At 34.7% G+C, this 12,499-nt stretch overlaps 1 protein-coding gene across 2 annotated transcripts in view; it reads right to left on the bottom strand.

The window, feature by feature from the left end:
* Nucleotides 1–12,499, bottom strand: part of Gabrg2 (gamma-aminobutyric acid type A receptor subunit gamma2) — an 88,039-nt gene that overhangs the window by 55,599 nt on the left and 19,941 nt on the right. For both annotated transcript variants that reach the window (XM_047556888.1, XM_047556889.1), the window contains exons 2-3: nt 4,220–4,371; nt 2,677–2,744 (exon numbers count right to left, since the gene is read on the bottom strand). In XM_047556888.1, coding sequence (XP_047412844.1) covers nt 2,677–2,744; nt 4,220–4,371 — 220 coding nt within the window. The remainder of the gene's footprint in view (nt 1–2,676; nt 2,745–4,219; nt 4,372–12,499) is intronic.

Raw genomic sequence — 12,499 nt, 5'->3', positions numbered from 1 at the left:
ATCATCACTCCAACCAAGTTGTGACAACTAAAATTACCTCTAAACATTGTGGAATGTTTCCTAAGGATCAAAACTTCCTAGGTTCACAATCACTGTTATAGAGTGAAACAAACTCTAGAATATCCCAAATGATACTAAGCTGAAGCTTCAGATGCCTCATAATAAAATGAAGATTCTAAGAAATCTAACTAGGCAGGTCATGTGAACATAGAAAAATGGAATACACATGAAGTGCTTCACACATGCATGGCAGATAGCAAACAGCCAATGAAAAGTAACACATCTTTTTAAACTACTTATTACTGCTGCTTTTCATTTTCATTTCTAAAGAAGATGAGATTAATGAAATTAAAAAATCATTTCTAATATTTGCACTACATCTCTATCACAAAGCCTGTTCTAAAATGACTATAATGATTCCCCTCAAGCAGATGTCACTAAACTAGAAAAATCATTGACTTCAGTCAAAGCAAAACAAATGTGCTGTGAAATTCAGACCATTAGGCCTGGAGTCTGAACGCTGGAGTTCTAGTGCGGTTGCCACATTTAGAGCCAGTCTTTGGGGAAAACCTCTTTACTCCCTGGGTCTCATTTCCCTCATCTTCACAAACAAGCAAATAATTCTATACATGCTCAGGTCCCCTCCAGCTCCATAATGCTAAGATGCTGTGCTTCTCAACTTCATCACCGCTATTTCCACCATCTAGCTGTCAAGCAGAAGGCTGCTCTCCTTTTATTCTTGTTCTATTAGGTACTTAATTTGGAGTCAGTACTCTGGCTAAACACTTTTCAGGCAACATCTCATTTAATAAACCACCTTATGTGAATATAAAACAAAGAATAAACTATTATTACAATAAACTTCAGGTTAAATTCTTTGATACTGGCATCATTGATAATAACTAACCTAATGAAGTTTTGCATAATTTTGTAACTTAAAAATTTAAAGAAAAAAATTAAAGGAAATAGAAAGAGCTCAATATTCACAGAAGGTGAGAGATAGGGCGAAAAGTCGTATTTCCCAGCCCAGTCCCCACATTTCTTTTTATGTTAAACATAAAAAAAAAAAAAAAAACAGGAAATCACTGATTCCTTAGAGAATATGCACTGTCAGAGGTACTTATCCTACACTATCCACACTGTTTTGTATCTTTCCCTATGTCAAAAAATTTTGGATACACTTTGACCAAAACAAAAGACAAAGCCAAAAAAGAAAAAAAAATCCACAAAAATCAAACAGAACTGGAAACATTTTAACACCAGCATTTTACAAACTCTGATCCTGGGTCAGTTCTGGGGACTCGATTCCTACAGCAAAACAAAACAAAAAATCTAAGTTTAAATAAACTGCCTACAAGAATGAAGTTACACTGATACCTATAAATTCCTCTTTTTAAATATTTACAGATCATGTCAGAATACTAAAGATTTTGAGAACTTCTGTTGTAAAGATGTAACATGTTATAATGAATGGTTCATGGTAAAACAAACAAAGGAATTGCCGTGGGCCATGCAGGTGGTGCCCTATAGGTTCATCACAGAATATCGTTATTGCTTGCTTGGTAAGCACTTTTTAAATTGTGCCAGTACCATACTACATTAAATTATTTTGTTAAATCATACTGCACATTATTATAATATTTTGACTCCATTCTATCCTTCTCCACTCCATTCTATGATACACTCAGTCTAGTGTATCACTTCACATGTGGGTAGAAAATGTTATAGAAGAACATCAAGTTACATTCTTTATTATAACTGATGAACTATTTTCTCTGAAAAACCTTTCTAATTTGATGTAAACTCTGTCATCCCTACAACATCCATTTTCTAAAAAATAATGGAGTACTCATTTTTTTGTTGTTGTAATTAGCAATTGTCAGGTACACATATAATAGTTGCTGGGTTTCAATATCATAACATTTCATAAATTTATTTTTTCTATATTATTAATTTTTATAACAAAAAAATTCTGAAAATTTATTTATCTTCAAATCACAAGAGGAAAAAAAATAAATTCAAAAGATTTTTCTTTCCCTTCCAAAATCTTGAACCTAATCTTTTAAAAAATTATTGATACATTATAATTATACATAACTAGTGGGATTCATTATGCCATATTCACATATACACATAATGTAATTTTAATCAACCTCATTCCACAGTACTCTTCTTTTCCCTCCCTCCCTGCTTCCTCAGATCCACTTGCTCTACTGATCTGCCTTATTATTATTAGTATTATTATTAGTGCATTACCATTATACATATAAATGGGATTTATTGTGCAATACTTATACATAAATATAGCATAATTCTGTTCCCCAGTACTTCCCCATAACCCCCTCCTCCCTATCCATCACCTTCCTTTGTTCTATTTTTCTCCATTCAATTTTTCTGACATTTTTCACCCTTACCTCTGCTTTTAATTCTGTTCTCTTTCCCTCTCTCTAGTTTACATACATGAGAGAAAACATTCAACTCTTAACTTTCTAAGTTTGGCTTATTTCACTTTCCTTTTGAATTCAAATACACATACTGTTTTCTGTTTGGCTTTCTCCATTTGTGGGTAGTCAGAAATTCAATGAGACAGTAACCCATTAAACCTAATCTCCTTTATTGTCATGTTCCATGTTACTTTCATGTTAACAAAAAAGACAATTTTATTATGAAACTCACCATATTGATAGCGTTCACTGGGCCAATGCTATTAACATACATGTCTGTGTGAATTAATGTTGGTTTCACTGTAACGAGAAACATAGAGGTATACACACATGGAGAGGTGCAAAATCTTATCATTTTAGTCTTTATTTTCTAGAATAGACTTGTTTCGGTACATTAGAATTATTTTATTCACAACTAATTTAGTACCAGTTACTACTTCAATACCTTTGAGTAACAACTTTGTTTTCAAAGAAACCTCTCTTTTTATGCATATAAATGCAATAAACCAGCATAATAGAGTTTTGAAACTGATTATCCTTTTGAAACTACATAAAAATGGAGAAATCAAAAGACACTATTTGAAGCTTATCCTCCTTCTTTTCTCAGATATCTTGAATTTTGCCATTTTGTCTTCAACTTACATATCTTAACCTGACTTTACCCACATAGAAAATAATTAGTAATTCATAAAAAATAACTACAATGGAAACATGAGGTAGACATAAAGAGCTCTGAGTGTTATGAATTATTTTGAAATCTCACTCCCTGCTGATTCATTTTATGATTACTTTATCCTCACATGCCTCTAGTCAACCCCAAATCAATCTTTCTCAATGAATTAGTGCATGGTGTGACTACATAGATAATATGAGGAAAGCATATGGAAGCTCATTATATACCTATTTATCAGAGTGGACTGGGATAAAAATCTGTAGTATACTATCCCTGACCAAACACAGGTGCTCCATTTTCATTTAGCATCTAATGAACAAAGATTCATAATATCATTCTGGGCTTTGATTCAACAAAGTACATTTTTCTCATCTTTATTCATTTTCCCAGAAAGTACTATGCCTGTCTCTGGGGTGAATAGAATACTCAGGAATACTGGCATCTGTAGTCTGAACTTCATCTGGGTGAGGTTGTTCCTCTGCCTCTAGACTTTAGGCTTGACCAGTCTTGCTCTGGATAATGATGCATAGGCAGAAGTTAAAATGTCAATTCAAAGACGAAGCATTAAACTTTGCGAGTTTCTCATTTCTCTCTAGCTCTTAACTAGTGTACTGGTTCCAAGATTAGAATGAAAGATGCTTACAGCACCTCTGCCCCCAATTACCAGCACCAGCCTGGCTTGGTCCAGGCTATCCCAACTCCCAATGTAGTGTTAAAGAAATGTTTTCTGTTGTTGGCCAAGTAATTAGGTCCTTGTTTGTTACACAGCAGCAGATAGCCAGTGTGTCTTTTCTATTATTTTTTCTTATATTTTTTATGGTATTTCATGAGGTGTCATCATTTTTTTACAGCCTTTGTCCAGAATAACTATGAAAATTTACATTTCTGGTTCTCAATCTTCACATGAAAATCACATTTTCTCTTGTGGAACTGATCAATGCCCCTCCCACTCTAGTCTTGAATGCTATTTACATTCTCTATGTATTTTTACAACTCGTAAGAGAAGTATAATTTAGGACTTTCTGGCTCTTGAAGTATGCTGATGTTTTCTTCTGATAAGGCGGACACATTCAGGTGCACTTCTCAGAAAGCTTCATCATACCTCCTATGTCAGGTCGAAGTTTATTGTCATATCCTTCCAACAGGTTGTTTAAGATGACAGTGACATCGCCCTCAGGAACTTTAGGGGTCAAGACCCAGGTTTTGTTAGAAGCATAGTCTTCATAGTCATCATCGGATTTTTGACTTGTAAAGCTAAGAAAACAAAAATATGGGTCAAGAAGCAGATTACATCTGATTTGCCTCTCACCAAAAAACTGACGGTGAAGGAGAAATTAAACAAGTTTACGGGAATATAGAAAAAAAAAAAAAGAAAAATCCACCTGATGGTGAATCTAACTGATTAAACTGTACAGATGGGGATTAAAATGTATTAAAGTATCTCTCCATTTTTCCAGAGTGCTCTGCCCTTCCGTCTATAAATACACCATGAGTTATCATTTATTTCTGCCTTTCCTATGCTTGACGTTTTCCTACCCACCTGCCCAGCCTCAGGAAGGACTTATTAAAAAAAAAAAAAAAAAGACTATATTTGTGAATGTGATGCTTAAATTATCATAATGTAGTCTAAGAATTCAGGCACAACCATCTATTTCCTCCTTTAGAAGGAACCCATTCATGAAAGTAAGAGAGTGATAATTAGATCCACTCCCACAGACCGCCAGGCATTCTCCCCCCTCAATTGAACTACTAAGGAGAGCTTCTTCTTCCTGCCTCTTCTGCCCCCAGGGTGTATGCATTTGTATTTTTCCCCTTTGCTTGCAGTAAAGGCAAAGGCAGTTCATTCATCTTTGACGGTTAAGAACCTGGCACTATGAAGAAAAATGGAATTGCAGACTTTAAGTCACCATTTATTTCAGCAAACATTTCGGAGCTGGGATTTCATACAGTGGTCGATGCACTGCAATCATATAGATACATACCTATTTTGACTGATAGTCATATATTATTCCTGTAATTCAGTCTTAAATGACCAGATCTGGCAGAACTATCCCCCACCCCCGCAACCCTGCCACCAAACACGTACATAGTTAAGATGGAAGCTAAAGGTGGATCCGGAAGTTGAGTGAACTTCCTGGAACTTACTTCTTCCCCTGACCCAAGTTCAATTCCTACCTCTGCCACATGCGAGATGATTGTCTTTTTCTGATCTAGGGAAACATGAACGCTTGTAAAAGCTGCCATTTTCATTTGCACCAGCACTCAGTGAATCTCTTTTGGACAAAATTTTAAAAGAAAATATACAAACTTTCCCACCCTGTATCCAATTTCAGTTTGTATTCCTGAATATGTGGTATAGAATAGGTTTTTGTCAGATATCAAGTTACCACATTGCCCTGAATACATGTATTCTCAAACCAGATTTGTTACCTTTTCTCAATCACCCACAGTCATCAAAACATTTATACACACACACATAATGTAGTAATGTTTTGTGTATACCTGCATATATATATATATATATATATATATATATATATATATATATATGTAACTTGAACATATATGTGAGTATATGTTTGTGCATGTGTGCATGCTTGTGTGTATATATGCATGTATATATATACACAATATTTAGATGGATAAATATTGGATAAAATGGTGATTACATGCTGAATGTTGTTTGAGAATAAGGACTGAAGATGAAATTTTTAGAGCAATCACTAGTATGTCTCAACTTAGTAAGCAAGTACTGTAACCCCCTCTTTCATTATGTTTTAAAGCTTCAGGAAGCACTATAAAAATACATGTGCAAAAAGCCTAAAATAGCGTTTTACATCTTGCACTTCAGTGAGCACAGAAACTTTAAACAAGCGTTAATTTCATAGTGTCCACAGTGAGTAGGATGGGCTGGGCAATGTTTCAACTTACTCTCAAAAAGAAAGGCCTCATTGTGAGCATAGAGACCAGTCTTCTGCTAGGAAATCCCCTCTGAGGGTTCAATTCATCATTTTTCCAGAGCACTGTTAAATTCTGCATAATAGAACTATAATCCCATGACCCAAATCTTAGTAGTATAAGGAAAGAAATGGGTCTCTGGCAAAGAAAATTTCAAGTTCTTTAACTCAGAGCAAAGACTATGTGAGGCCATCTGCTGTTACCATGGTCTGCTTTCTAGAATCGTTTTTATGTATGTCACTTACTATTTTATGACCTGGGACAAGTTATTTAGCCTTGATAAACCTCGAAACTCTCATTTTAAAATTAAGGAAACACTAGTACTCAGTTCACATTCTTGTGTAAGATTAAGATAATGCTTATTAAGTATGTAACACAGTGTCTGATGCAGCAATTAGGCCCATTATTATTGTCATTATAGAGTGACCACTGCCAGATTCATAACAACAGCTCTAAAATCTGACTCTAAAGATGCTACTTCAAGGCTTTTATCTAATATGGTTGAGAAGAACTAAAAACAAATGTTTTCTGGGAAGAAAAATAATGAGCCACTGTATTATAAATAAATGAAGTTTTTCCTCTCTAAGGGTCTCTCAGCTAAGGGCTAAATTAATGGGACTGGTGCATAATCTGGAATGATTTCCAAATTTATCTTAAAAAATACTTCTCTCTTTCAAGGCTGGCCATTTCTTTCTCTGGCCTCTTCTGGAGGTAAGAACCTCTGCATTCACAGGTGGGTTGTCTGGGCATAATGAGCATTAGGTGAGACATTCTGTGGGATTGTCAGCTCCATGACAGTGCCTGAGCAGAAACAGACTGAAAATGACTCAGGAAAGTCGATTTGACTGCTGTGTGGGCTGAGAGTAAACACAAACTTGAACTTCTGGCAAAAGGCACTTCTCTGAATGCAGTAGCATTTATAGATAATTACTCCTCCTGGTGCCCTTTAGTTTAAAATGATATTCTTAAACAGGGAAAGAAGTGAAATTGAAATTACTCTCAAATTAAAAAACTATAATACAAAACGATTTTATTTTTGGTCATCTGAATGATAATATCTGAGAGTCAATGCCAAAAAAGGTTTTGGACTTCTTGTTTCTGGAAAGTTTCAAAACAATGTTACGAAGCCATCTGCCCAAAAGCCTTGAACCACCAGCAACAGCATTCCTTGGAAACTTTCTAGAAATGCAGAACCCTAGGATCCACCCATATAGTCAAATCAGAAGCTTTTATTTTAACAAGTTGCAGCAGTGATTCATATACATATTAAAATATGAAAATGTTAGTTCTAGGGCTGGGGAGATAGCTCAGCTGGTAGAGTGCTTGCCTTGCAAGCGCAAGGCCCTGAGTTCAATCCCCAGTACCGCAAAAAAATAAAAAAAAGAAAATGTTAGTTCTAGAGTGGGTAGACCAGTGATACTTATTCTTGGCTGTGTGTGTGTGTGTGTGTGTGTGTGTGTTCCTGTGTCCCATGTGCTAGAATGAACTTTTTAAAATATAGATTCCCAGCTTCCTATCTTAAATCTTTTGAATCTGAGTCTCCCTGTTGCAAATTGGATTATTCAATTTTATTTCAGTCTTTACAGTTTCACATATGATTATAAACATGAACTCATCTTCAAGTTGATAAAACATTTTAACTAGGATTAAAAGAGTCTTATAGACAAAACTTGATTGATGTTGTTCATTGAGAGTTTGCTTACAATTACAAAGAAGATTCCGACTCTGAATTTTGGTACATCTTGTGAATGTTTGTCACTGTCAAGATTAATCATACATTTTTCTGGAATTTTACATTTTCATCTGAGGATTTCATATGCCCACAGACTTAATAAAGCTCTAAGTCCATTAGGAGAAAAGGGTTAGTTATTTTTCAGGATAGTAAAACAGAAATAAACATAGTTGTATTTTTATTGATATATCCTTAAATTCATTGATATTACATGCATCGTAAAGACAATTTATCTTTCTCTAACATAGGTAGATGAGGTCATTGAATTTAAAAAGTAAACAAAGGCTGATTTATTTTTATACTTCAAATATTTTTAAATCACTCTTTCATAACAAATTTTACCAACGTATTTTTGGTATGATTTTGGCAAACTTTTATTTTATAGATCTACTGAATCATAGGCAGAGTATTTTTAAATGTCAGTATGCATCTCCCAAGATATATGTGCCATAAAAATGATAAATTTTAATCTTTTCTTTGAAAAAATTTCCCATACATTTAGGTTTTTTGTCCTGTTAATATAACCTTTGAATTTTGAATACCCCTGCTTCTATCTCATAAATCTCTACTCTTTGCTTTAGCCACACTCCCGGGAATCCCCAGTTGCCCAGGCTTCTTGTGAGGCTGTCCAGTAGGAATTCCTTACTCCAAAGCACCATGAACAAGGAAGATCTTGCTGCTTATACCAGCCAGCTACCCATGAGTTGGTGCAGTTCCAGCAGCCAGGCCAAGCTGCATGGCTTTGCATATGCAGTCCTAAGGTCTTTGTTTCATCCCACCCCTTTACGAGTTCTCACCATAGCTTTTTTCATCTTATCTCTTAAATTTCAACCCAAACATCATCTTCTCACCCAGACCATGCTGAGATGAGCAGTCTACATTATTTGCCCACTGCACATTTTATATGCTCTAACCAGTAAATTGATCACACCATTTATCACAATCTGTATGTATTGATTTGTCTATTAATTGTCTCCATTAGTAAACTATAAATTCCATGAGCATGTACTTAATGAAGATTTGTAGAAATAATCATTTTTTTTATTACTGATTTTCAACAGAGGAATAATAACACCAAAAATAACTGCTGTTAAATATTCATTATGTTATACAAGTAAAAAGGGTTTAAATAATTCTCTGATTTAATCCTTAAAACACTAATATTCCTATAATTATCCTCTTATCTCATATAAAGATACACAATTATAGTTACCAGTAAGAACTCTGATTTTCCAAAACAAAATATGTAACTATTATGCCAAAGTCTTTGAAAAGGAATTGGAACCAAAGAGCCTGTTACTGTACATTAGTCAAACAATAAAAAACATCCAAAGTAAATGATTTCACCAGCTCATCTTCCTGTAGGAGAATAAATTAGTTTATACCTGAGCCCAATAAAAGATACAGCATCTTTAGCACAAAGTTAATAATATTCAGATTTCCTAACTAACCATGGCAGATACCAACGATATGATCTTCCCATGGCGCGGAATAACAGCAAAGCTTGCAATTTAACTTAACAGATGGGATAAACTGCCTCATTTGAACTCCTCCTCTATTTGGAAAGCAATGCATGGGCAGGCCATGGCTGGAGTATAAGAATTCATTTTGAAAGATGCCCTCCAGCCTCTGCTGGAGAAGAACTTTAGAAAGTGCAGGCACAAGTAGAATAGGGAAGTTTGCCTCATCAGAGAACATAGAAAACTTGACATTTGAAGATGAGACCCAAAACATCATTGTGTACGTCCAAGAGAGCCAGGAGTCTTAAATGGTGTTTAGTGAGCAACAGAACCGGAACACCAGTTGATCCCTTCAGTGGTCTAGGGCATTCTGTATCTCTCAGCCAGACCTGAAGGTGACCTGGGAAGGACTTATTGAGAGAGCTGGTCCATGCATGGGGTGTGCACATGAATGTGAATGTTCACATAGGGTAGCCCTCAAGCAGCAGAGTGAAAGGTTCTGAGAGTAAACTGCCCTACTCAGAATGACTTCCTTATCTCTTACCTAGTTCTATTCTTTCATATTAGGCTAACACCTTTTAATACATGTGCCTATTTGAATGAATCAATTATCAGATATATAAATATTTTATCAGATATATTTAAAATGCAAACTTTTTTATTAATAGTCATGAATGACTCATATCAAATAAATATTTGTGGGGTTTTATAAGTTTTGTTTTGTTTTGCAGTGCTAGGGATCACACTCAGGGTCTGGTACATGCTAGGCAAGCACTCTACCATTGAACTATATCCTGAGACCTGTCTATGGGGATGAATTTTGATTGCAAGTTTCAGGACTATCCAAACCAAATTGGAAAGCATTGGCAGATCTAATTATAAAGACTGAGGTAGGATGGGCTTCAGCATGCCTATATATTTAAAAACTCCCATTTGTTCTGTCTCCTCTCTGTCCTCCATGGCATTAACTTCATTCCAAATTTTACTTGACAGTGTAACTGTCAAAGACTTTTCATCTCTGCTTACATCCTTGCTTACATCAACGAAGCAGAGGTAAATTTTTCCAAGAACTCTCTCCAAAAAAGTGAGATGCCTTCTTGTCTAAAAAAAACCTCAAAAAGTCTCATTTTGTGTGTCACTAGCCTGGATGGATCATATATAGAAAATTAGTATCTATAGCTAGAGAACAGGAGATGCTGAGTATTTTAATCTATTTCTTACCATCATATCAAAGTGAGAATGGAGCTTCCCAAAAAGTATGTTGGTTTCATAGATACCAAGTGAAAAACTGAGGCATTTGAGAAGGTGATGAGGAAAAAATGATGAGAACAACTCAATGCTCACAATTGAGAAAGGAATAGGATGGGGGGAATCATCCATGTGAGGTCATGTTCCAGTAAGTTCATTATCTCTTAGTTTCCTTACCATGATTTGTTATTGTTCTTTTGTTTCATCCTTTCTCAAAGAAAAGTGTGAGGATGTGGAGTGTCTAGGACTCATGTGCTGCTGGAAGAAAATTGTTTTGGCATTACCTGATAATGTGAACATCTATGTATACTATAACCCAGAAATCCCAGTCCTGGGTTTATTCTAAACACATAGGCATCTATATATAAACTAAATAATGTGTATAAGAAAATTCAAATTTGCATTACTATACTAGTAATTCAACTTTTGACAGAAATGGATATAACCCAGACCAACAATGGAATGGAATAAAAAAATATTATATATTCACACACTTAAATATTATACATCAATAGATATATTGATGAATATGAATTATTGAATTTATAAATCACAATTAAGAATTATTGCTACATGCAGCAAAGCTAATTCAAGAAAATAAATTTGAGCAAAAGACATTGTGCATGCATCCATATACATACAAATATGTTATATTCCTGTTTATGTAGAATTTACTGACAGGAAAGAATTAAGATGCTCAAAGAAAGGACAGCAGTTATTGTGATAGGAGAAAGAGGACAGAAACTGGGAAAAAAATGAGGACTTTTCTGAGGTGTTGGCAATATTTCATTTCCACTCTCAGTTGGTGGTTATATTGGTTTTTATTTTAATATGTGATAACTCATTGAGCTATATTTATGTCTTATGCACTTTTATAAATTTTACTTCCCAATAGCAAAAAATAAAGGTTAAAATAATTAGATTTAAATGTCAAGGTTAGAAGCAGAACATTAGGCCCCTCAGGACAAGAGTTGCTTCTATGCTCAACAGTGTTGGTTTGCAAAAAGCTTGCAAATGCCTGGCACCTGCTAATATAGCCAACAAGTACTTTTCAAAATGATGACTGAATCAATGAGAGTATAGGTTATTTTTAAAGAAGGTTTAATGTTTGTGAAAATTAACTTAGTAAAACTCATCCCCATTTTTTTACACGTTTCTATGGAACCACTGTAGCTCACACGAAGCAGCCTCTAGAACATGCTATTGCATGGCAAACTTCACTCTCTTCATTAAATGCTATCAATTATCTTCATGTGAAAACATAAATGATATACACTAAAAACATTTTTTGGATTAAAATGAAATAAGTCAAGGCTAACCCATGAAATGTGTTCTGATGTCATGTAAACTGTCTATCACTATTGAACAGAATATATATAAAAGTGTGGATGGTAAATTGTAATTAAAAAGAAACATCTTAAACTGTAGTAGTTCTAATTTATCTTTTCATATCAAAATGTATAAATGTATTCTACTGTCATGTACAACTAATTAGAACAAATTTTTGAAAATAATAAAAAAGAAATATAATGTCATTTACAAAAAATAATGAAATAGTATTCTCAATTGCTTACTTGCACACACTTTGCAACAGAAGCTATGGGGGCTTTGCTCCACTCAATGCATGATTTCACAACCTGTAAGTGGGGCAAGTCGTCCCACACACTCTACACTAATGTGTAATTTTAAAAGCCAGTATCATGAAGTAGGTCCACAAGTATGTGGGTCTCAGGAAGCATCATTTTCTTCTGGGAGAACAAATCTCACAAACGGCATTTGTATTGTGTTTGGACCATTATGAAAACACTGTCACATACTCAGTCAACATAATTGTGGGAGTGACTCTCTCTCACTTCAGAGACACATATGAACTCTGCATTTTCTGCTAAATTCCAACTATGGAAATCTGAGATCAATTTTAACCCCCAAAGATATGCAAACCTTAAAACTAATGCCAGAGAAATGTATAATTACTGACCAACAC

Source organism: Sciurus carolinensis, chromosome 6 (genome assembly GCF_902686445.1).
Source record: "Sciurus carolinensis chromosome 6, mSciCar1.2, whole genome shotgun sequence".
In the NCBI taxonomy this organism is placed as follows: domain Eukaryota; kingdom Metazoa; phylum Chordata; class Mammalia; order Rodentia; family Sciuridae; genus Sciurus; species Sciurus carolinensis.
This window is presented reverse-complemented; position numbering and strand designations above follow the sequence as displayed.